Raw genomic sequence first — 25,523 nt, forward strand, 5'->3', positions numbered from 1 at the left:
CATACTTTCCAAAGCCTCACAATGAACACAGGTACACTGGGGAGTAGGGCTGGTATATGAAATATGCTTGAGGTTTGAAGACAGGATGGAGTTGTGGGAAATTTTCTATGGTGGGAGTAGGATTAGCTAAAACAGGTGAAAATTTGAGAAAGAGGTACACTTTACTCTGAAGTTGTTTTTCCTAAATCTTTTGGAAAGATTTCGGGCCAGGAAGGGAGTTTGAGGACTGGTTTGACAGTGTGAGGGCTAAGACCAGAAAAGCAAGGTTGCTATCTAGGAAAAGGTCTCTAAAGCAACAAATTTTCTGGAGGAGGTTGGCACTGGGCACTATTACCTGTCTATGAGTTTCAAATTGGTATCTCTTGCCCAGATCTCCTGTCCCCCATATACGACTGCCTCTTAGAAACCATTGTTTGTATCACCTATAGACCTCTGAAACTTCTCATGTCAAAATTAAACTCCTCTGGCCTTTCAAATTCATTCTTCTGCCTGTTTTCCTTATCTTAGGAGATAATTCTACCTTCCACTTGTTTGATCTCTCTCTTTTTCTCACCACTCAATCCCAAAGTTCATCCTAATTCTAGAAATCTCTAAAATCCATCCATGTCTTTCCATTCTTAACTGCTGTCAACCTTATCCAGGCCATAATCTTGTCTTGCTGGAACTAATGTATTTGCCCATCTACTGTTGCTCCACTTGACATTCTGTCTTATACTCAGAACTGTTTTTTTTCCTGAGATACAGATAAGATCATATTAGTCTCCTTCATAAAACTCTTCAGCAGTTCCCTACTGTCTATAGGGTAAACTCCTAGCATGATTTAGGGACCTCCCTTGATCCTTATCTCATCTTGTCTTTGTCACCCTCTCTTCTCATCCCCTGTTTGCCTGCCTACCCACCCCACACACTTTTTCCCAAGCTTATCAAACTATTTTCAAGTGTGGGCTTTCTTGTTTCAATACTAACTTTTTATATTACTTTAGCCTTTGAATGCTTCCTTTACTTTGCAAATTCCATTTGTTTTTTATCTATTTGTTTTAGGATACTGATATCTGATATGGACATTGTTCTTAAAACTTCTCTTTGAAAAAATAACTTTAGAATCCTATGGATGGATGGGGGTGTGTGTGTGTATCATATTCAACATTTCCTCATCATTAAGTTTCTTTATCTATTAGTGTTATTATAGATTCTGTGTACATACAGAGACATCTGTCCCCAGCCTCATTCCACAGAATATCTCAGGTCTATAGGGACTCTAAATCTATTATCATCTCATTCTGCCGTCTGATTTTCTATTTAAGTAATATTCTTGTTATATTTTGCCACCAAAAATCAATTTGAAAAAGGCAGCTTCAGAGAAGGAAAGAGAGAGAGAGAGAACCGTGTCTGAGACGGCAGTGTAGTAACAACAAATTTAGAGATCTGACAAGATTCACTGGTATTGGTATTGGTTGGGAACTTTTTTTCAAATGGTGTCTGTGGTTGTGAGATGTGACCTGTACAAGTGAAGCGGTTCTGAGGAGGAGTGGGCTGGTGTGACACGCATAAAGGGGAAGGGAGTCAATGTCACACAGAGGGGTGGAGACAGCGCTCTGCTTCATCAGAGTAGTTCAGAAAGGAGAGGGGTCAGTGGGACATTTAGGGGGAGGGATGCTAGTCACACATTGTGGGGAAGGAACTGGTGAAAAGAACTGAGAGGCTAAGGAAGAAACTTGAGATGAATTTTAACTCCATGGAAGGTTCACATGACTCCTACATTGGAATTCTGTTCCCTAGATGAGGTGGATAAAGCTCAGATCCCTGGAGCTCATCTTCCCTTAGGCCAGGTTTCAGTTAGACTGAGAAGATTTCTATGCCTACTGACAAGAGAGAGTGGGCAAGTGTGACTGAATTGTTTTTTACACTGAAGATCAAGACTTGAAGGAGAGACCTCCAGAAGACAGAATTTTGTAGAATCCTCATCCCCAGTTCTCCCACCTGCATCTTCTCCTGCTGTTCAGAATCCTCAAGTAGGGTATAAGTTCTATCCCTGCTTTGTGCCTGTTAGTTTCCACTACATCTTTATTCCTCAGGACAAGATTCAGGCATCAACATGAAGTATATCCTTTTGACCTTGCTGATGGTGACTGGTGAGTGACTGAAGGTATCTCTTTGTCAAATAGGTTAGGACTGTTTTGGGAGTGAGGCTGTGAAGCTATGTGTCAATGAAAATAATCCATAACCAATCTATAAACGAAAATTTGGGAGAGTTTATTCTGAGCTAAAATCTGACAACCATGACCCGGGGCCTTTTTTCACCCCCCCCCCCCCCCCGAAGGAAAGAAAGACCACCAAAGAAATGAGGTATACAGAGTGATACAATACTCCCAAACAGGATGTTTCACATGTGATTGAAATGTCCCTCCCACAATAGTCACAAGATTGCCCTGTCGGCACAGCACTTGATGGACACAGCAGGTAGTGGGTCTGCTATCTTGTCAGGCATAGCAGGAGGCAAGTCTATTGTCTCGAGCTGGGTGGTCACAGATGAGCGCAGCAATCAGTTCCTAGCCTAAGGAAAGATGCTTAATCCTTAAGGAAATGCCAACGTTGGGAGGGGGAGGGAAGTGGCACCTTTATCTCAAGGGCCTTTGTTCTTGCCATAGGGAGTGTCTAAAGCAGATATACAATGCATGCTCAACGGCCACGTCAGGACCTTTTGGAAAGACAAGGTCAGGCTGAATTAGGTTTACGCCAAATGACTTCCTCATATACTTCAATATATCCTATTGCTTGCCATTTTTATTTGTCATATGTTAGAGAGAGAGAGCTGGTGGATTAGGAGCACGAAAGTTTGGGAAATAGGTGATATGCTAGTCATTTTCCATACATGCTCAGTCATTGTAGGCCTAACTAAAACTTTAATGGGCTTAAAACCTCCTCTGGATGTCTGATAAAGTTCTTGCACCGAAACATTGAGACATGCCAGAAGGGAGGATGGAGATAGGAGCCTGGAAGGGGGCATATGAATTCATAAAAGACATAAAAAGCAAGAACAGCAGGTGTTCTGCTATAAGGTTCTGTCGACATAAATAATTCACCACCAACCTGGGTTGAGTTTATTATGAGCCAGAGTGAGGATTATCACCCAGGAAGGCCTTAGAAGGCAATCTGGAGAAGCGTAGGTTTCAGTACAGTCTTAGATCTTTTTAGAACACGGAACATACATTAAACACACACAGGATACATTTCCATCAAAATTTCAAAGAGGTATTCATTTGCAAATTCGTAGGTCGCCATGACCCTGATGTCAGGAAAGGGATTAATCTGGGTGTTACCAATAGAGCATAGGAGGGGAAGTACACATTCTTATCCTAAGAGAGTGCATTCTTTACTTTAATGGATAAGCAGATGTACAATATATGTTTGATAGGCCATAAGTCAGGCTTTTTAGTTCAAGCCAAATCACTTTTAAACTAGAATAGTTACCCCATATATATCAATATGTGAAAATCTCTTGGCAGTTCAGAAGGAAAAGGTAGATTTTGCTCTTTGGGCTTTAAAACATAATGTGTAATAATAAGAGTAATCCACCACTGTAAGAGTATATACTTATATAACAGATACTGCTCTGTTTTCTACATATTATCTCATTTAATTCTTATGACAACTTTGTGAGATAAGTGTTATTATTTTTCTCATTTTATTGATAAGGAAACTGAGGCACAGAGTAATTAAGTAACTTGCCCATAATGAAATTAGTATGGCTCTGTAACTAGGCAATTATGCTCTCCTACTTAATGGTTATGTGGCCTAGGACAAATACCCAAACATCTCTGAACCTCAGTTTCCTTATATACCACAGGGGAAAAATAACATCTTACCTTTTAAGGACAGGCAATGCTTTCTAAAGCTGTATTAGACTGAGTGGAGTTAACCAAGTTAAGTGAGGTAGGGGGTGGTTAGGTTGTGTCAGAAAGAGGAACCAGCAAGTGTGAAGGTCATGAGGTGTGACTTCTTTAACTAAAAGACCACTTGTGTGGCTGGAGTGCAGAGGAAGGATGTGGATTAAGAGTCATACAGTAGAGGATTTTAGCCTTGATTTTAGAAATGACCCTGGATGTAATAAAAAGCCTTTAAAGAGTTTTAAATATGGGAATTATATGACCATATATATATATTTTTTTTTAAAGATTTTATTTTTTCCTTTTTCTCCCCAAAGCCCCCCGGTACATAGTTGTGTATTCTTCGTTGTGGGTTCCTCTAGTTGTGGCATGTGGGACGCTGCCTCAGCGTGGTCTGACGAGCAGTGCCATGTCCGCGCCCAGGATTCGAACCGACGAAACACTGGGCCGCCTGCAGCGGAGCGCGCGAACTTAACCACTCTGCCACGGGGCCAGCCCCTATATGACCATATTAATGATTTAAAAATATTCATGTGACTTCAGTATTGAGAATGGATTTGAGTAGAGATATGGGTTGGGGGTGGGAAAGATCTGAAAGAGAAATTTAAGAGACTGTTGGAGCTTTCCAGACAGCCTAATGGACTAGGGTGGTGGCAGAGAGTATGAAATAAAGTAAAGGGATTCCAGAGAGAACAATGAGGTAGAAGTGATGATCAATTGAATGTTAGGAATGAAGGGTAGGGAAAAGTAAAGGATGTCATCCAGATTTCTGGTTGGATGAATGGTGGTACAATTTACTGAAATAGGTAACACTGGGAAAGAAAGAGGTATTTGGGGAAGAAGACAAGTTACATTTTTGACTTACTGAGTTTGAGGTTCCTTTGAGACATCAAATGGGAATGTCCACTTAAATATAAGGGTCTGGAACTCAAGACAGCAGTCTGAGTTGGATACAGATTTTGGAATTTGGGGAATGGTGACAGAATTTGAATTCATAGGAATGAGTGGAAAAGATTCTTGGGAACAGTTTATGGAAAGAAAATGTGTAAAAGACATAGCTATTGATGAGGATTTTAGGCTGGTTAATTTTAAAAAAACTGCAGATGAGAAGCAGGCTCCGAGGACTGGAATTTGCTTGCTCTTTGAGAGATATTTGCATTTGTGAAGGAAGGGGGGATGACCTTATAGGGACCTGAAAATGGCCACCCCAGGATATGTCTCTTTGGCACCGGGATTGTTTGGGGCTGATTGCTTTCGATAAACTGGGACAGGGAAGGAGGCTCTGAGGAATGGAACTTGCCCTTGTTGGGACACATTTACATTTGTAAGGTAAATCTCTATCTGTAAAAGGTGCCTCCCTCTCTGTACCAGGAAGAAGAAGAGAGATGACCTTGTCCCTAGAAACTCTTAATGGGGAAGGCAAGAACTTAAGTTGGTTGCTGTCTGGCAATCTCATGTAAATGATTTAGAGTGGTGGCTTCTGACCTTTACTTAATCCAATTTGATTCTTGTCTAAAAGTCATGGGATCACCCAATGACCAGACCCCACCTGCACTGATACCATTTTAACTTTTTTTCATGTTCTTTTCTTTGTCTTGTAAAGAGATGACTCACATACCCATGCCTTATAAAATTAGCCCTAACCCTCAACTCGGGGCAGCAGCAGCAGCAGCTCTGACTGCCCGTGGGTCCTGTCCCCATGCCCGTAGCAGCAGCAGCTCCCCATGCCAGCAGCAGTTCTGACTGCCCATGGGTCCTGTCCCAGTGCTATTCTATTCTCTAAATAAAAGAGCACTACTGCCAGATCTTAAGAGTCTAAGAAATCTTTTGACTACTCGGCTCACCGACCCCGCATCATCTATGAAGAGTTCTAACTGCCTTTCTTGGTTTAAATACTTATTTTGAAAAATAATTGTATATTTACAGGAAGTTCTAAAAAATGTACAGAGGAGTTCCATGTACCTTCATCCAGTTTCCACCATGATAACATCTTGTATGACTATAGTACAGTATCAGACCATGAAATTGACATTGGTGTAATCTACAGAGCTTATTCAGCTTTCCCCAGTTGTACTTGTATTTGTGTGTGTGTATGTATTTAATTCTATACCATTTTATCACATGTGTAGGTTTATGCATCCACCGACACTTTCAAGACACAGAACAGTTCCATCACCACATTATCCTTCATATTGCCCTTTTCAGATGCACCATTTCATTCTTCCTCCTCCACACTCCCCTTCCTTAACCCATGGCAATTACTAATCTGTTCTCCATTTCAATAATTTTGTTGTTTCACTAAAGTTGTACAAATGGAATCATACAGTATGTTGTATTTTAGGACTGGCTTTTCTCACTCAGCATAATTCCCTTGAGATTCATCCAAATTGTGTACATATAGTTTGTTCCTTTTTATTACTGAGTATTATTCCATGGTATGGATGTACCACAGTTTTGTTTAATCCTTCACTCACTGAAGGACATGTAGGTTGTTTCCAGTTTTTGGCTTTTACGAATAAAGCTGCTACATTTTTGTGTGATAATAAATTTTTATTTGCCTTGGATACGTGTCTGAGAATGCAATTTCTGACCATGTGGTAATGGTATGTTTTGTTTCATTCCAATCTGCCAAATTGTTTTCCAGACTGGTTGCACCATTTTACATTCCTACCAGCAATGTATGCATGAGCTGTTTTCTTCATATCCTTGTCAGCATTTGGTGTTGTCACTATTTTTCCTTTTAGCCATTCTGTTAGATATATAGTAATATCTCATTGTAGTTTTAATGTTCATTTCCCCAATGACTAATGATGTTGAATATCTTTTCATATGCCTATTTACCATGTATATATTCTCTTCAGTGCTGTGTGTGTTCTTGTCTTTTGCCCATTTTCTAATTAGGTTGTTTATCTTTTTGACTGTTGAGTTTTGAGAGTGGTTTAGATACAAGTCCTTTGTCAGATATGAGGTTTGAACACGTATTTTCTAATCTGTAACTTGTCTTTAAACCCTCTTCAGAGGGCCTTTTATATGGCAGACACTTATAATTTTGATGAGATTCAATTTTTTCTTTTATGGATTTTGGTTTTGGTGTCAAGTGTAAGAACTCTTTGTGTAGCCCCAGATACTGAAAATGTTCTCTTTTTTTCCCTTCTAAGTTTTATATTTTATATTTAAGGCTGTAATCCATTTTAAGTTAAATTTTGTTTGGGTGTGAGGTTTACATGAAGGTTCTTTTTTTTCGTCTATGGATGTCCAATTGCTCTAGTGCCATTTGTTGAAAAGGCTGTACTTCTTCTATTGAATTACTGTTGCACCTTTGTCAAAAATATGTTGCGCATACTTATGTGTGTCTATTTCTGGATTTTCTATTATGTTCCATCGATCTGTGTGTTTGTTCCTCTGCCAATACCACATCGTCTTGATGCCGTAACTATATAAGTAAGTCTTAATAATGGGTAGAGTGATCTCCTTCACTTTATTATTCTTTTTAAAGATTGTGTTAGCTGTTCTAGGGCCTATGGTTTTCCTATAAAATTTTCAATGAACTTCTTTCTGTAAGTAACAACCTTGCTGGAATTTGGATAAGAATTTCATTAAACCTATAGAACAGTCTGGGGAGAATTGGCATCTTTACTTTGCTGAGTTTTCCAGTCTATGAACACAGCATGTCATTCCTTTTATTTAGTTCTCCTTTAATTTCTTTCGTCAGCATTTTGTAATTTTCAGCATAAACATTCAGTACATATTTTGTTAACTATATGCCTAATTATTTACTTTTCTTTGGGTTGATCGTATATGGTATTGCATTTTAAATTTTGGGTTCCATATATTCATTGTTAGTATATAGAAATGTGATTGATTTTTATGTCTTGATCTTGTATCCCGTGACTTTGCTGAACTCACATATTCTAGGAGTTTTTTGTAGATTCCTTGGAATTTTCTATGTAGACAATCATGTCACCTACAAATAGGGACAGTTATATTTCTTCCTTTCCAATTGATTTGTCTTTTATTTCTTCTCTTTGCCTTGTTGCAGTGGCAAGAACGTACAATCTATTTTGAGTAAGAGTGATGAAAGTGAACAAGATTGTCTTGTTTTAGGTCTTAGGGGGAAAGCATTCAGTTTTACACCATTGAGTATGATATTAGCTGTAGGTTTTTGTAGATGCTTTTTATAAAATTGAGATAACTATTTTTTCTAACTTACTGAGAGTTTTTATTAGGAGTGGATGTTGGATTTGTCAACCTCTTCCCACTCCCTTGCATTAATTGACATAATAAATTTTCCTTTTTAGCCTGTTGATATTGTGGATTACATTGATTGATTTCCAAATATGGAACCAGACTTGTATGCCTGGAATAAGCCCCACTTGGTAGTGGTGTATAATTCTTTTTACACATTACTGGATTTGATTTCCTAATATTGGTTGAGGATTTTTGTGTTTAAGTTCATTAAAGATATTGGTCTGTTTTCTTTTTTATACTCTCTTTGTATGGTTTTGTTATCATGGTAATACTGGCATCATTAAAGTAGTTTTGAAGTATCCTCTCTTATTTTTTTGAAGATGTGTAAAATTGATGTCAATTTTTCTGAAAAAGATTTTATTTTTTTAGAGACATTTTAGGTTCACAGAAAAATTGAGGGGAAGGTGCAGAGATTGCCCATATCCTCCTCCATGTATATGCATTGCCTCCTCCATTATCAAAATTGCTCACCAGAATGGCACCTTTGTTACAACTGGTGAACCTACATTGACACATCATAATCACCCGAAGTCCATAGTTTACCTTAAGATTCACTATTGGTTTTGTACATTCTGTAGGCTTGGACGAATGTATAATGACATATATCCACATTATAATATCATACAGAGTAATTTGTCCTAAAAATCCTCTGTGCTCCACTTATTCATCCACCTTCCCATGCTTCTGCCCCTCCCCACCAACTCCTGGCATATACTGATCTTTTTACTATCTCCATAGTTTGCTTTTTCCAAAATGTCATATAGTTGGAATCATACAGTGCGTAGACTTTTCAGATTGCTTCTCTTTCACTTAGTAATATGTATTTAAGGTTTCTCCATATCTTTTCATGGCTTGATAGCTCATTTTTTCAGTGTTAAATAATATTCCATTGTCTGTATGTACCACAGTTTATCCATTCACCTACTCAAGACATCTTGGTTGCTTCCAAGTTCTGGCAATTATGAATAAAGCTGCTATAAACATCCACTTGCAGGCTTTGTGGACATATGTTTTCAGTTCCTTTGAGTAAATACCAAGTAACATTATTACAGGATTGTATGATAAGAGCACGTTTCGTTTTGTGGTTTTAGATCAAACTGTCTTCCAAATGGCTTTACCATTTTTTATTCCCATCAGCAATGAATGAGAGTTACTGTTGCTCCACATCCTCACTAGCATTTGGTGTTGTCAGTGTTCTGGATTTTGGCCATTCTAATAGATGTGTAGTGGTATCTCGTTATTTTAATTTGCATTTCCCTGATAACACATGATATGGAGCAACTTTTCATATGCTTATTTGCAATCAGGTATCTTTTTTTGTTAGTGTCTGTTAAGGTCTTTGGCCCATTTTTTAATCAGGTTATTCGATTTCTTATTTTTGAATTTTAAGAATTATTTGTATATTTTGGATAACAGTCCTTTGTCCAGTGTGTCTTTTGCAAATATTTTCTCCCAGTCTGTGGCTTGTCTTCTCATTCACTTGACACTGTCTTTTGCTGAACACAACTTTTTGATTTTAGTGAAGCCCAGCTTATCCATTATTTCTTTCATGGATCATGCCTTTGGTGTTTTATCTAAAAGTCATTGCCATACCCAAGGTCATCTAGATTTTCTTCTATGATATATTCTAGGAGTTTTATAGTATTGTGTTTAAAATTCAAATATATGATCTATTTTGAATTAACCTTTATGAAAGGTGTAAGGTCTACGTCTACATTCATGTTTTTGCAGGCTGATGTCCAGTTGTCCCAGCAGCATTTGTTGAAAAGACTATCTTTGCTCCATTGTCTTGCCTTTGCTCCTTTGTCAAAATTCGGTTGACTATATTTATGTAGGTCTATTTCTGGGCTCTCTATTCTGTTCTATTAATCTATTTGTTTAATCTTTCACCAATACCGCACTGTCTTGATTACTGTAACTTTATAGTATGTCTTGAAGTTAGGTACTGTCAGTCCTCCAAGTTTGTTCTTCTACTTCAATATTGTGTTGGCTATTCTGAGTCTTTTGCCTCTCCATATAAACTTTAGAATCAGTTTGTCTATATGCACAAAATAACTTGATGAGATTTTGATTGGAATTGAATAGAATTTATGGACCAAGTTGAGAAGAACTGATACCTTGACAATATTGAGTCGTCCTATCCAGGAACATGGGATATCCTTTCATTTATATAGTTCTTTGATTTTGTCCATCACACTTTTGTAGTTTTCCTCATACAGATCTTGTATACATTTTGCTAGATTTATACCTAACTATTTCATTTTTTGGGGTGCTAATGTAAAAGGAACATGCATACCTTGGAGATGTTGCGGGCTTGGTTCCAGACCACCACAATAAAGTGAATATCGCAATAAAGTGAGTCACACCAATTTTTTGGTTTCTCAATGCATGTAAAAGTTATGTTTACACGATACCGTAATCTAAGTGTGCAGTAGCATTACGTATAAAATATCAGTGTACACACCTTAGTTAAAAATACTTTATTGCTAAAAAATGCTAACCGTCATCTGAGACTTCAGCAAGTTGTAATATTTTTGCTGGTGGAAGGTCTTGCATTTATGTTGATGGCTGCTGACTGATCAGGGTGGTTGCTGAAGGCTGGCATGGCTGTGGAAATTTTTCAAAATTAGACAACAATGAAGTTTGCTGGATTGTGTGACTCTTCCTTTCATGAACAATTTCTCTATAGCATGCGATGCTGTTTGATAGCATTTTACCCACAGTAGAACTTTGAAAATTGGAGTCAATCCTCTCAAACTCTGCCACTGCTTTATCAGATAAGTTTATGTGATATTCTAAATCCCTTGTTGTCATTTCAGATCTTCACCAGGAATAGATTTCATCTCAAGAAACTACTTTCTTTGCTCATGCGTAAGAAGCAACTCCTCAGCCCTTATAGTTTTATCAGGAGATTGCAGCAATTCAGTCACATCTTCAGGCTCCACTTCTAATTCTAATTCTCTTGTTATTTCTACCACATCTGCAGTCACTTCCGCCATTGAAGTCTTGAATCCCTCAATGTCACCCATGAGGGTTGGAATCAATTTCTTCTAAACTCCTGTTAATGTTGATATTTTGACCTCTTCTCATGAATCATGATTGTTCTTAATGGCATCTAGAATGGTGAATCCTTTCCAGAAGGTTTTCAATTGACTTTGTTCAGATCCATTGGAGGAATCACTATCTATGGCAGCAATAGCCTTACAAAATGTATTTCTTAAACAATAAGGCTTGAAAGTTGAAATTACTCCTTGACACACGTGCTGCAGAACGGATGTGGTGTTAGCAGGCATGAAAACAACAGTAACTTTGTTGTACATCTCCATCAGTGCTCTAGAGTGACCAGGTACATTGTCAATGAGCAGAAATATTTTGAAAGGAATCTTTTTTCCTGAGCAATAGGTCTCAACAGAGGGCTTAAAATATTCAGTAAACCATGTTGTAAACAAATGTGCTGTCATCTTGGCTTTGTTGTTTCATTTATAGAGTACAAGCAGAGTAGATTCAGCACAATCCTTAAGGGCCCTAGGATTATTGGAATGGTCAATGAGCATTACCTTTGACTTAAAGTCACCAGCTGCATTAGCCCCTAACAAGAGAGTCAGCCCATCCTTTGAAGCTTTGAAGCTAGGCATTGACTTCTTCCTTCTAGATATCAAAGTCCTACATGGCATCTTCTTCAAATATAAGGCTGTTTAATCTACATTAAAAATCCGTTGTTTAGTGTAGCCACCTTCATTAATTATCTTAGGTAGATCTTCTGGATAACTTGATGCAATTCTACATCAGCACTTATTGCTTCACCTTGCACTTTTATGTTATGGAGACGGCTTCTTTCCTTAAACCTCATGAACCAACCCCTGCTAGCTTCAGACTTTTCTTCCTTGCCTTCCTCACCTCTCTCAGCCTTCGTAGAGAGCTCTGGATTAGGCTTTGGTTTAAGGAAATGCTATGGCTGGTTTGATCTTCTACTCAGACCACTAAAACATTCTTCATATGAGCAATAAGGCTGTTTTGCCTTCTTATCATTCATGTGTTCACTGGAGTAGCACTTCTAATTTCTTTCAAAAACTTTTCCTTTGCAGTCACAACTTGGCTAGCTGTTTGGCACAAGAGACCTAACTTCAGCCTTTCTCATATTTTGACATGCCTCCCTCACTAAGCTTAATCATTTCTGGCTTTTGATTTAAAGTGAGAGACATGCGACTCTTCTTTTCACTTGAACACTTAAACACCATTGTAGGGTTATTAATTGGCCTAATTTCAATATTGTGTCTCAGGGAATAGGGAAGCCTAAGGAGAGGGAGAGAGACGGGGGAACAGCTGATCAGTGGGGCAGTAGTAGATAACACACATTTATTGATTGTTTGCTGTCTTATATGACCACGGTTCATGGCAGCCCAAAACAATTACAGGAGTAACATCAAAGATCACTGATCACACAACACCATAACCAATATAATAATGATGAAAAAGTTTGAAATATTGTGAGAATTACCAAAATGTGACACAGAGACATGAAGTGAGCAAATGCTATTGGAAAAATGACGCTGATAGACTTGTTTGATGCAGGGTTGCCACAAACCTGGTATTTGTAAAAAAAAATGCAGTATCTGTGAAGCACAGTACAGTGAAACACAATAAAAGAAGGTATGCTTGTATTGTTTTTAATTTCAAATTCCACTTGTTCATTGCTGGCATATAGGAAAGCAACTGACATTTGGAATTAACCTTATATTCTGCCACTTTGCTATAATCACTTATTAGTTGTGGGTGTTTTTCTTCTCTTTTTTTTGGGTCAATTCTTTCAGATTTTCTACATAGAGGATCATGTCATCGGCAAATAAGGAAAGTTTTACTTCTGTCCCTGTCTGTATACATTTCACTTCTGTTTCTTGTCTTACTGTATTAGGTAGGACTTCCAGTATGATATTGATAAGGAGTGATGAGAAGGAATATCCTTGCCTTGAACCTGATCTTAGTGGGAAAACTTCCAGTTTCTTGCCACTAAGTATCGTGTTAGCTGTAGGGTTTTTGTTTATCAAGTTGAGGGAGTTCTTTTGTATTCCTAGTTTACTGAGAGTTTTTTTTTTTTTTAAATCATGAGTGGCTATTGGATTCTGTCAAATCCTTTTTCTGCATCTACGTGATTTTTCTTTCTTAGCCTGTTTTTATGATGGATTACATTAAGTGACATCCTTTTTAAATTGAGATTTAATTGACATGTAACATTGTGTAAGTGTGAAGTATACAATGTGTTGGTTTGATACATTTATATATTACAATATGATTACTATCATAGCATTAGCTAACACCTCTATCACATCACATAATCATCATTTCCTTTTTGTGGTTAGAACAATTTACATCCAGTCTCTTAGCAACTTTGAAGTTTATAATACAGTATTGTTGACTATAATCACTATGCTTTGCATTACACCTCTGGACTTACTTATCTACTAGTTGCAAGTTTGTGCCCTTAAACAACATCTCTCCAATTTACCCACCTCCTAGCCCCTGGTAACCACCATTCTACTCTCTGTTTTTATGAGTTCGGCTTTTTTAGATTTGATGTATAAGTGGTATCATACAGTATTTGTCTTTCTCTGTCTGTCTTGTCTCACTTAGAATAATGCCCTTAAGTTTCATCCATGTTATTGCAAATGTCAGGATTTCCTTCTTTCTTATGGCTGAATAATATTCCATTGTAGATGGATGTACCACATCTTCTTTGTTCATTCATCCATTGATGGCCACTTAGGTTGTTTCCAACTCTTGGCTATTGTGAATAATACTGCAATAAACGTGGGAGTGCAGATATCTTTTTGATATTCTGTTTTTATTTCCTTTGGATATGTATTGAGAAGTGAGACTGCTGGATTATATGGTGCTTCTAGTTTTAATTTTTTGAGGAACCTCCGTACTGTTTTCCATAGTGGCTGCACCAATTTATGTTCCCACCAGCAGTGCATAAGGGTTCCCTTTTCTGCACTTTCAACGTTTGTTCTCTCTTGTCTTCTTGATGATAGCCATTCTAAACAGGTGTGAGATGATATCTGATTATGGTTTTGATTTGCATTTCCTTGATCCTTAGAGATGTTGACCATCTTTCCATCTGCCTGTTGGCCATTCGTATGCCCATTCTTAATTGTTTTTTTTTGTTATTTATATGAATTCTTTATATATTTTGGATATTAACCTCTTATCCAATGTATGATCTGTAAATATTTTCTCTCATTCTGTTGGTTGCTTTTCCATTTTGTTAGTTGTTTCTTTTGCTTTTCAGAAGCTTTTTAGTTTAATGTAGCCCCACTTGTTGATTTTTGCTTTTGTTTCTTGTGATTTTGGTGTCATATCCAAAAAATCATTGCCAAGACACATGTCAAGGAGCTTCTTCCATATGTTTTCTTCTAGGAGTTTTACAGTATCTCATTCACAATAGCATCAAACACAGTAAAATACTTAGGAATAAATTTAACCAAGGAAGTGAAAGATCTGTACAATGAAAACTACATGACTTTGATGAAAGAAATTGAAGAAGAAACAAACAAATTGAAAGATATTCTGTGTTCGTGGATTGGAAGAATTAATATTGTTAAAATGTCCATGCTACCCAATACCATCTAGAAATTCAATGGAATTCCTATCAAAATTCCAATGGTATTTTTCACAGTAGCAGAAAAAACAATCCTAAAATTTGTGTGGAACCACAAAAGACTCTGAATAGCCAAAGCAGTTCTGAGAAAGAACAAAGCTGGAAACATCACACTTCCTGATTTCAAACTATGCTGCAAAGCTATAGTAATTAAAATAGTATGGTATTGGCATAAAAATAGATACATAAACCAATGGAACAGAATAGAGAGCCTGGAAATAAACCCCAACATATACTGTCAACTAATATTGACAAAGGAGCCAAGAACACTCAACAGGGAGAGAATAGTCTCTTCAACAAATGGTATTGGGAAAACTGGATAGCCACATGCAGAAAAATGAAATTGAAGTCCTATCTTACACCGCTTACAAAAGTTAACTCAAAATCAATTAAAGACTTACACATAAGACCTGAAACCATAAAATTCCTAGAAGAAAACATAGGGAGGAAGATCCTAATTGAAATTCAAGTGTTGAACTAATCTTGCATACCTGGGATAACTCCCACTTGGTCTTGGTGTATAATTCTTTTTATACATTGTTGGATTTGATTTGGTAATATTTTATTGAGGGTTTTTGCATCCAGTTCATGAGGGATATTGGTTTGTAGTTTTTTTTTCTTGTAACATCTTTGTCTGTTTTTGATATTAGGGTAATGCTGGTCTCACAGAATGAGTTAGGGAGGATTCTCTCTGCTTCTATCTTATGAAAACGACTGTAGAGAATTGGTATAATTTCTTCCTTAAATGTTTCATAGAATTCACCAATGTAGCTTCTGGGTCCAGTGCTTTCTGTTTTGGAGTGTTATTATTGATTCAATGTCTTTAATAGATATAGATATATTCAGATTGTCTATATTTTCTTGTTTGAGTTTTGGTGGATTGTGTCTTTCAAGGAATTGGTCCATTTCATCTTCGCATAAAGCTTTAATAGTATTTCATTAATATCCTTTCAATGTCCATGAGATCTGTAGTGATGTCTCTTCTTTCATTTTTTTTTTAAGATTGGCACCTGAGCTAACATCTGTTGCCAATCTTTTTTTTTTAATTCTTCTCCCCAAAGACCCCCAATACGTAGTCATATATTCTAGTTTTAGCTCCTTGTGGCTGTTCTATGTGGGACACTGCCTCAGCATGGCTTGATGAGTGGTGCCATGCCCAGGATTCGAACTGGCAAAACCCCGGGCCGCTGAAGTAGAGTGTGCATACTTAACCACTTGGCCACAGGGCGGGCCTCTCTTCTTTCATTTTTGATGTTAGTGATTTGTGTTATCTCTCTTTTTTTCTTGGTTATCCTGGCTATAGACTTATTGATTTTACTGATCTTTTCAAAGATCCAGCTTTTAGTTTCATTGCTTTTCTCTATTAATTTCCTATTTTCAATTTATTTCCTGCTCTAATTGTTATATCTTTTCTTCTGCTTACTTTGAATTCAATTTGCTTCTTTTTCTAGTTTCCTGAAGTGGAAATTGAGATGACTGATTTTAGATCTTTTTCTTTTTCTAATATATATATCTCTAATGCTAAAAATTTCTCTCTAAGCACTGTTTTCACTGCATCCACAAATTTTGATAAATTGTGTTTTTATTTTCATTTAGTTCAAAATATTTTAAAATTTCTTTTGAGATTTCTTCTTTGACCCCATGTGTTATTTGGAAGTGTCTTGTTTAATCTCCATGTATTTTGGGATTTTCCAGATATCTTTTTGTTATTGATTTCTAGTTTAATTCCATTGTCACCTGAGAGCAGGCATTATATGATTCTTATTCTTTTAAATTTGTTAAGGTGTATTGTATGGCCCAAAACATGGTCTATCTTGGTGATTGTTTCATAAGAGCTTGAGAAAAATGTATATTCTGCTGTTTTTGCATAAAGTAGTCAGTAATTGTCAATTATATCCAATCGATTGAAGGTGCTGTTGAGTTAAACTGTCTTAACTGATTTTCAGCCTGCTGGAACTGTCCATGTCTAACAGAGGGATGTTGAAGTTTCCAACTATGATAGTGGATTCATCTATTTTTCCTTGCAGTTCTATCAGTTTTTACCTCCCATAGTTTGATGCTCTGTCACTAGGCACATGCACATTAAGGAGTGTTATTTCTCCTTGGATAATTGATCTCTCTATTGTAATGTAATGCCCCTCTTTATCTCTGATAACCCTGCTGTCTTTGAAGTCTGCTCTGTCTGAAATTAATATAACTAGTCCTGCTTGCTTTTTGATTAGTATGGTTATCTTTCTCCATCCATTTACTTTTAATCTATATGTGTCTTTACACTTAAAGTGGGTTTCTTGTAGACAACGTATAGTTGAGCCTTATATTTCGATCTACTCTGACAATCTTTGTCTTTTAATTGATGCACTTAGACCATTGTCATTCAAAGTGATTATTGATATAGTTGGATTAATGTATACTATATTTGTTACTGTTTTCTATTTGTTGCCCTAGTTCTTTTTTTTCTGCTTTTTCTCCCCAAATCCCCCCAGTACATAGTTATGTATTTTTGTTGCCAGTCCTTCTAGTTGTGGCATGGTGATGCTGCCTCAGCATGCCTTGATGAGCAGTGCCATGTCCATGCCCAGGATCCAAACCAGTGAAACCCTGGGCCACTGAAGCAGAGCATGAGAATTTAACCATTTTCCCACAAGGCCAGCCTCTGCCCTAGTTCTTTAATCCTACTTTTGTCTTCCACTTTTTTCCTGCCTTTTGTGGTTTTGATTGAGCATTTTATGATTCCATTTTCTCTCCTTTCTTAGCATATCAGTTATACTTCTTTTTTTTACTTTTTTATATGGTTGCCTTAGAGTTTGCAACATATATTTACAACTAATATAGTCCACTCTCAGATAACACTATACCAGTTCACGGGTAGTGTAAGTAATTTATAATAACAAAATAATCCTAATTCTTCCTTTCTGTCCCTTGTATCATTGCTGTCATTCATTTCACTAATACATAAGCATGTACACATATATATAAATAAGGATACATAATCAAATACATTGTTGCTATTATTATTTTAGAAAACTGTTATCTATTATATAAATTAAGAATAGCAAAAATAAAGGTTTTTTTTGCCCTCACTTATTCTTTCTTTTATGCTCTTCTTTATATAGATCCAAGTTTGTGACCTATATATTTTTTTCCTTCTCTTAAAGATCTTATTTTAACATTTCTTGCAAGATAGGTCTACTGGCAACAAATTCCCTCAATTGGTGTTCCTCTGGGAAGGTCTTTATGTTTCCTTCATTTTTGAAGGATAATTTCACAGAGTACAGAAGTCTAGGTTGGTGTTTTATTTTCTCTCAATACTTTCAATATTTTTCTCTCTTCTCTTTTTGTTTGCATGGTTTCTGAGGAGACGTTAGATATAATTCTTATCTTTCTTTCTCCATAGGCAAGGTGTTTCTTTTCCTCCAACTTCTTTCAGGATGTTTTCCTTTACTTTTAGCTCTCTGTAATTTGAAAATGGTATGCCTAGACGTAGATTTTTTTTTTTTTTTGGCAAATATCCTGCTTAGTGTTCTCCGAGCTTCCTAGATCTGTGGTTTTATATTTGCTGTTAATTTGGAGGAAATTCTCAGATATTATTGTTTCAAATATTCTTCTCTTCCTTTCTCTCTTCTCCTTTTGGTATTCCCATTATGCATATGTTACACATTTTGTAGTTGTCTCACAGTACTTGGGCATTCTTTTCTGTCTTTTCCAGTCTTTGTTCTCTTTTCTTTTAAGCTTTGGAGTTTTCTAATGATATATCCTCTAGCTCAAAAGTTCTTTCCTCAACCATGTCCATTGAGCCCATCAAAGGCATTCTTCATCTCTGTAACAGTGTTTTTTTTTATCTTGAATATTCCTTTTTGGTTCTTTCTTGAGATTTCCAGCTCTCTGCTTACATTTCCCCTCTGTTCTTGCATGCTGTCTACTTTACCCATTACAGCCCTTAGACTATTAATTGGAATATTAATTATAGTTGTTTTAAATTCCTGGTCCAATAATCAATGACAACACACCTGTCACATCTGATTCCTGATTCTTGCTCTGTCTCTTCAAATCATGTTTTTTGCCTTTTGATATCCCTTGTAAGGTTTTTCTGATAGCCAGACATCGTATACTGGGTCAAATGAGCTGTTGTACACAGGCCTTTAGCAATGTGGTAGGTGAGGTGTGGGTGGATCTAATAGTCTTAGGATTAGATCTCAGTGTTTTAGTGAGCCTATGCCTCTGGACTGTGAACTTCATAAATATTTCTCAGTTTTTCTCATCTTTGATGTCTCAGAACCAACTTTTACTTTCCCAGCAAGTACTTCTTTACCAAGCAAACCAAGTTAGACCCTTCATTTACACCCTCATATTATTCTTTCTCATAGAATACTGTTGCTTCCTTGTCACAATGAGTAACTATTCATTTATGTGCCTATTTGCTTATTGTCCACCTCCCTCATTTCATGAAGCCAGAGTCTACTTCTGCCTTTATGATTATTATTTTTTGTGAGGAAGATTGGCACACATGTTAGCTCAGGGCCCTAACATCTGTGCCAGTCTTCCTCTATTTTATGTCAGATACTGCCACAGCATGGGCAGTGCTAGTCTGCACCCAGGATCTGAACCTGTGAACCCCGGGCCACTGAAGCGGAGTGCACAAACTTAACCATTACACCAGCAGGCTGGCCCCTGCTTCTGCCTTTTATATTTAACATGCAATATATTGCCTGGTACATATAATTATTCAGTAAATTTTTTTTCAATAAATGCATGCATATATGATTTGGAAAAAAGTGCACACATATATGTATACATAACATTAACTTTTAGTCTTCCGATGGCTCTTGCTTCACATACGGATTCAGAAAACTATTGCATTAATTTCAGAGCCTGCCAGTGGGCCACTGCACACAAAGTGAATTCTACTCCAATCTCTCATTAATTCATTTGTGTTATACATACATGTTGAGTTCCTACTATGTGCTAGACAATTGTGCTAGTTGCTGGGGATATTATACAAGTCATTATTCCTTCACTACTTATTGTCTACAGATGAAAAGCCCATACACTGAGAAACATAAATTGACACAGAGAGAGAATCCCAAATTGGAACATAAATTTATTTTTCTAATATTTTTCTATTTTCCTGTCTCCTTTCCTAAAGTGGAGAAAGCAGGATTTGATCTAAATTATTGAGTCCACCAACCAAATGCCACCAAGAACACACCAATAATTAAAAAAATAGTGAGTTTCATTTTGCATTATGCAGCAGGGAGAACACACTCCAGAGAACCTCAGAAGTGCCCCAGTAAGGGGAGTGGGGAGGGGCGTCTTGCAGGGTTTGAGCTTGTGCTGGATAATTCTGAAGATGGAGTTTAGAATGAGATGCAGTCAAGAAGAAGGACCACTTTGTTAATTGGGTACCTCAAAAGTTTTATTTAGGGGGTAGGAGGATTAAATTAGGGCTAGAGCTATCAGTGGTAAAGAAACAGCAACAATGCAAATAAAGGAAATGTCAGTGAATATCTGACGTCTGGTCATTTGAGGGTTCATGGAGGGGCTTTGTCTATGTCTTTTTCTGAGCATTGTTTTCATTTTCTCAACATATAAATGTTCTTGAAACTACATTAGTAAGAAATAACATTTATTGAACACTCATTACATGCCAAACATTCTTCCAAGCAATTTACATATATTAACACAGTTAGTCCTTATAACAACCCTAGGAGAGAAGTTCAGTTATGATCTCAGTGTACAAATAAAGCAATCAAGATATAAGGATTTACATAATTTGTTCAAATTCATACTACTAGTAAGGATAGAGCCAGAATTTGAATCCAGGCACCTATTTCCAGAGAATAAGTACTGTAATATATTTAAATGCCCATCTGTACAAAGTGTCTCTCCTTATATTCTCATACCAGGATTAAAGTTTTAGTTTTAATTTTATTTAATTAGTTTATTTCTGTTGGAGTCATGATGACTGCTCTCAGTGCATCCCTGCAATTGACTAGTGGGAAAAGTCAGGGGGCTGCAGCTGTAGGAAAGGTTGCATTGCGGTAACTGTGGATTGAGCCAAGAAACCTTAGGCCTTCGTGAGACTGAAAATGAGCTAAGCCATTCTGGAGAGCAGCAGACAGGGTGAGGAGAAGTAGGAGGTCACATAGAGGAGAAGGGCATACATGGATTTGGAGTCAGATAGACTGAAGTCTGAATCCTTGAACCAACCATTGTTCACTAGTTGTATGACCCTAAGTAAGCTTCCTAATGTAAAGTTTTTAATCTATAAAGTAATATAAAATTTACCCACTCCACAGTTTTTTTCTGTGAAAATTTAAAAAGTACATGAAGTACTTACTTAGTATAGTGTTTGTATAGAATAGAATTCTAATACCATAGAGTATGGGCTAAGTGATTAACAAGTGGTAAATATTGATTTATCTGGCACTGGCATCCTGAAATCTCCATAATCCTTGAATTTCCTTTCATTGGCTGGATTATATTCCTTAATTCTCCTCTCTCTGTGTTCCAGGTGGTATTTCATTTGTTAGTAGAGACAGGGAAGGGGAAAATCATCTTATCCACATATTACACCTGAATTCTGGTTACCAGTCCTGTGTGGGGACTCTGGTTGCCCCTCAGTGGGTGTTGACGGCAGCACACTGCTTCTTACCGTAAGTGATGGGGATCAACCTGCTGGGTTTCAAGGCTCCAAGGAGTCATCTAATTATCGTGGACTCTCTTCAATATAAATAAACTTCTGTATTTACTTATAAACATATTTCATGATAAATTAAACTGCAAAATATATTAAGAGAAGGAAAAAAGAGAAGCAAAGGAAAGAAAAAAGAAAATATAAGAGGAGATCGGTTTTACGTAAAGAACACTGTAAACACAAATGACTTTCCCTCTGCAAGAAAGGAGAGTGAGCTTACATACAGAAAAAGCCAATTTGACAAACACAGAGCACAAGAGAGTTACTACAGCTGATTTAGGCAATAAATTGGGCCTAACAATTCCATCAAGTTGTATAATTAAAGCACCAGTACTTATTAATTTCAGAGGTGTGGGAAGGGAGGAGGGGGTCTTTAAGTGATCTTTCATTTAGACAGACAAGAGAGAGAATTTTATCATGAGAGTTTCTTCCCCTTTTCTTCTAATGTATCTCTCAAATGAACAGTCTTGCTCTTGTCAAAAGTTCTTCAAAGTGGTCACTGCAATTTCATATTTTCCTTGGGCAATTATACCAATTAGAGAGGTATATAAATTTAAACGTGAAGGAGCACGTGTTTGGTATAGAGGACCAAACAGACTGAAATGGTCCAATGAGAACTGCAAAAGTCAGTAAAAACAATTTGGCCAAAGACCAGTCACCCCTAACTAAGGACTCAGCAAAAATCCTTTGCTGCAAGCAGATGAAACTAAGTACAGAGGTTCTCAGAAACACAAAAACAAGAGTAAAGAAAATCATATTGTATAATGTCTTGTAAAAGTGAACCAAAGCAAAGTTTGTCTAAAAGATGCTTGCTCTGATGAGATCTTCTAAACTTGCCAATCCTTGGGGTTGGCTGAAGGGTGCACTTATCAGGCCTATTTCTGTCCTATCCCTTTAGATTTTATCTTATAAACGAAGTGTCCCAACAAAACGACAAGGACAGACTGAGAAACAAATGATGCTGTTTTTAGGAGACAAAATTTACCATTTGGGAGCTCAACAAAAAAATTGGCGCTTAGTACCAATGTGGTACTTATCTCACCCCTGCGGTTGAAGAGATCCCTGAATGGGAGACTCGGGACTCAGGGGAGTATCCTCTTCTGAATTTAGGGTCTTGAGCCATGTTAGTGAGTAGATCTCAACTGGATCTCAGTGGAACATCCAGGATTTTTGACTATTGTTCTCCCAAAAGACCACCAGAAAACCCTGTTTATCCAGCAAAGTTTTGATAGAGATGAGTAGAACATATTGTATTTGGATGATCCTCCCTGGCTTAAAATATTTCAACTCTCTAAGCTTTCATTCATTTCCTTTGTACCGTCTCACATTTCCTGTTCCCTCCAACTCCCAAAGGAACCTCCCTAACAGAACATACTACTTTCCTAGAAACCTTGACTACCCATTTGCATGCTTCTTTCAACTGTTTCTAGGTATTGAGTAGGAACTTCTCTCTGGAATTATGCTAAGAGTAGAGCCGTTGCATTGCTTAACTCCTGGAGGCACCATTCACATTATAGTGTATGTGAATGGCAACCCATTGAATTGTATAGTGCACAACCTATGTGACCACATGTGGCAGCTATGCATAAAAGATCAAATGGACGGAGATGAGAGGAGAAGGTTAAATGGGTCACTATAGAAGGAAATTGTGTGTTTGTGTAATTAGCCTTGTGATGTATGATAGTATCAGTATTTTTTCTCTCCTTCATTTTCCAGGGATCTCCAGGTGATCTTTCATGGTGGTTCCCGAAATTCTCAAGTCTTTCCTGGGGAGATTCTACCTTATGAAGAGATCATCATTCACCCAAACTTCACTGTTACTTCTCCTAAAAATGACCTAATGCTGATAAAGTTGTCTATATCTCTCACCTTCTTCTCCAGCCAGATTTTTCAGTTGCCTACTCTCAAGAAGAATCCAATTAAAGATTGCTTGATTCACACCTGGTTACAGAATGAATTTGGTGAGTGACTGTCAAAAAAAAGAACTAGTTATATTCTTGGATATATTCACATCCTGAGGATCTCTGAGGAATTAGGGGGAAGGAATCGGAACTTATAGGCCCAGTGCCAGATTTCCAAGCACATGCGTAAAACTAAAATGGAGCAACAATGTTGGCTCTCTAGAGCAGAAGCCTCATTTTGGGCTTTGGGAATCAAATCCTAAATACATACATCCTGATACATACGTGTAACACATGACATAGACTGCAGGGGACTGGGATTCAAGGATCTATGTTTGGGTATTGGTTCTGCCATTGATTATAGGGTTATGGGCAAATTCTTTAACTTCTTTGAATCTTAATTTGCAAATTGGTGAAAATTGTATTTTCCCCTTATCTAACAGGAGCAATATTGTTATGAGTTACAACAACAATGATAATAGCTACAATTTGTTGAGCACTAATTAAGTACCAGGCCCTAAGCATCCTATACATATTATACAATTGTAATAATACATCACGTAGAAAAATTTTCTTAGGACTGATATGTTATAAATGAGGCAACCAAGACTCAGGGAGTTTAACGAATTGTCTAACATCACAAACTTGGTGATGGCAGAGAATCAGATCTTGTTTGATGTGTGGAGTGTCTTCTCACCAACCCCCTCTTGATGCTGATCATCTTTCAGAGATGATAACCTGGGCAGGACGATGTTTAAGCGATGGTGCAGTCCATTCTAACTGAGCAGAAGCTCTGAAGGAGGAGGAGGCAGGATGCCTTGTGAAAATGCAAACAAGAAAGAAAGTCTCTTTTATTTCTTGTGCTTAGGACATCGACACGGTAACGTGCACAGCATTAAGGCTCAAATAAATTCTGATTTAAACTGCAAAATATTCCTGGGTGAAAAATTCCTTGAAGACTTTTTCTGTTTCGGAGACATACTAGGAAGCAAAGAGCAGTGCCAGGTAACTTTTCTCATCTTATTTGCCCACAAGCACAGTCTTTGCTCTTTCTCTTTCTCTTTGTGTCTGCTACCTCTCATCCTGGATTTTGCAATCAGGCTAAGAGTTCAGAGAGTAAAGGGCTGAAGAATGATGCCTCTCTCTCTCCTCCCTCCTGTTTAGAGATGAGAAATAGATTTTTGGGGCATGTAAAGCTAACTTCCAGCTACTCCTTTGAAATTTCTGTCTAGGAAAGACTGGAAGGTAGAGGGAGTTAGTGCAGTGGAAAGAAGCTTTTACACTATTTTCTTATATCCTGGGCCAGTTTGCATGGCAAATATAGTGGCTCACATTTTTGTTCAGATTTTTTTGGGGGGAATTTTTTGGAGGAGGGGGAGTTTTTGGGGAATTTTCGGGTGGGAGGGAGGTTCTGATCTCCTCTACTCTGTCTGGCAGGTGGTCACAGCTGCACCAGCCATATGTGGCAGGGAATTACAAGGAATTATGTCTTGGGCAAACGGATGTATTCTGACAGGACACAGTGTTGTTTTCACTGACCTCTACAGCTATACTCCATGGATCAACAACATTATTTCTACAAAACAAGCTGATATAGAGCTCCACTGACACCCTTAATTACCAGCTTATCCACGGCAACCACATTATGTATGTCAGTCTCAGTCTTTTCTGGAATCTAGGCTCAACTGGAATTTCAAAAGAGATCAGTGATGACTCTGGGTGTTGACATGACACTAGTTTCTTTAACTGCTTCTTTGCTTATTCCCAACTCATAAATAAATGTTCCTAACATCGAAAACATGAATGCTGCTCTCAAGAAGTGGAGTTCATCCAGGAGCTTTTTGGATCCTACCAATTCAGATATTTCTGTTGAATACTCTCTGCTTTATCCTAAGAACACAAAAGACAAGTGGAAATGAGGGACAATAGCTACCAGGAGTCTATTTGAACAAGATGTAAACCACATAGCTGAGCAGTAATTTGCTGAAATTTGATTAAGTGATTTAGCAATTCTTCTAATGACCAGATGTCTCCTGAGTGTCTGTGTGTGTGTGTGTGTGTGTATCTATGCGTGGTTGTAGTTAATATTTCCATTAGCTACTTAAATGATGTATAGAATTCAAGTTTTGCTTAGGTTT

The 25,523-nt window shown here is 37.3% G+C and overlaps 1 protein-coding gene across 1 annotated transcript; it reads left to right on the top strand.

The window, feature by feature from the left end:
* Positions 1–482: 482 nt before the first annotated feature.
* LOC138915024 (probable inactive serine protease 58) lies at positions 483–25,189 on the top strand. The gene is made up of 5 exons (XM_005609459.4): positions 483–2,132; positions 21,302–21,443; positions 23,201–23,445; positions 24,254–24,390; positions 24,823–25,189. Exons 1-5 carry the CDS (start codon positions 2,096–2,098, stop codon positions 24,991–24,993), a joined length of 732 nt encoding a protein of 243 aa, XP_005609516.1. The 5' UTR covers positions 483–2,095; the 3' UTR covers positions 24,994–25,189.
* Positions 25,190–25,523: the final 334 nt, after the last annotated feature.

Source organism: Equus caballus, chromosome 4 (assembly GCF_041296265.1).
Source record: "Equus caballus isolate H_3958 breed thoroughbred chromosome 4, TB-T2T, whole genome shotgun sequence".
Taxonomy (NCBI): Eukaryota; Metazoa; Chordata; class Mammalia; order Perissodactyla; family Equidae; genus Equus; species Equus caballus.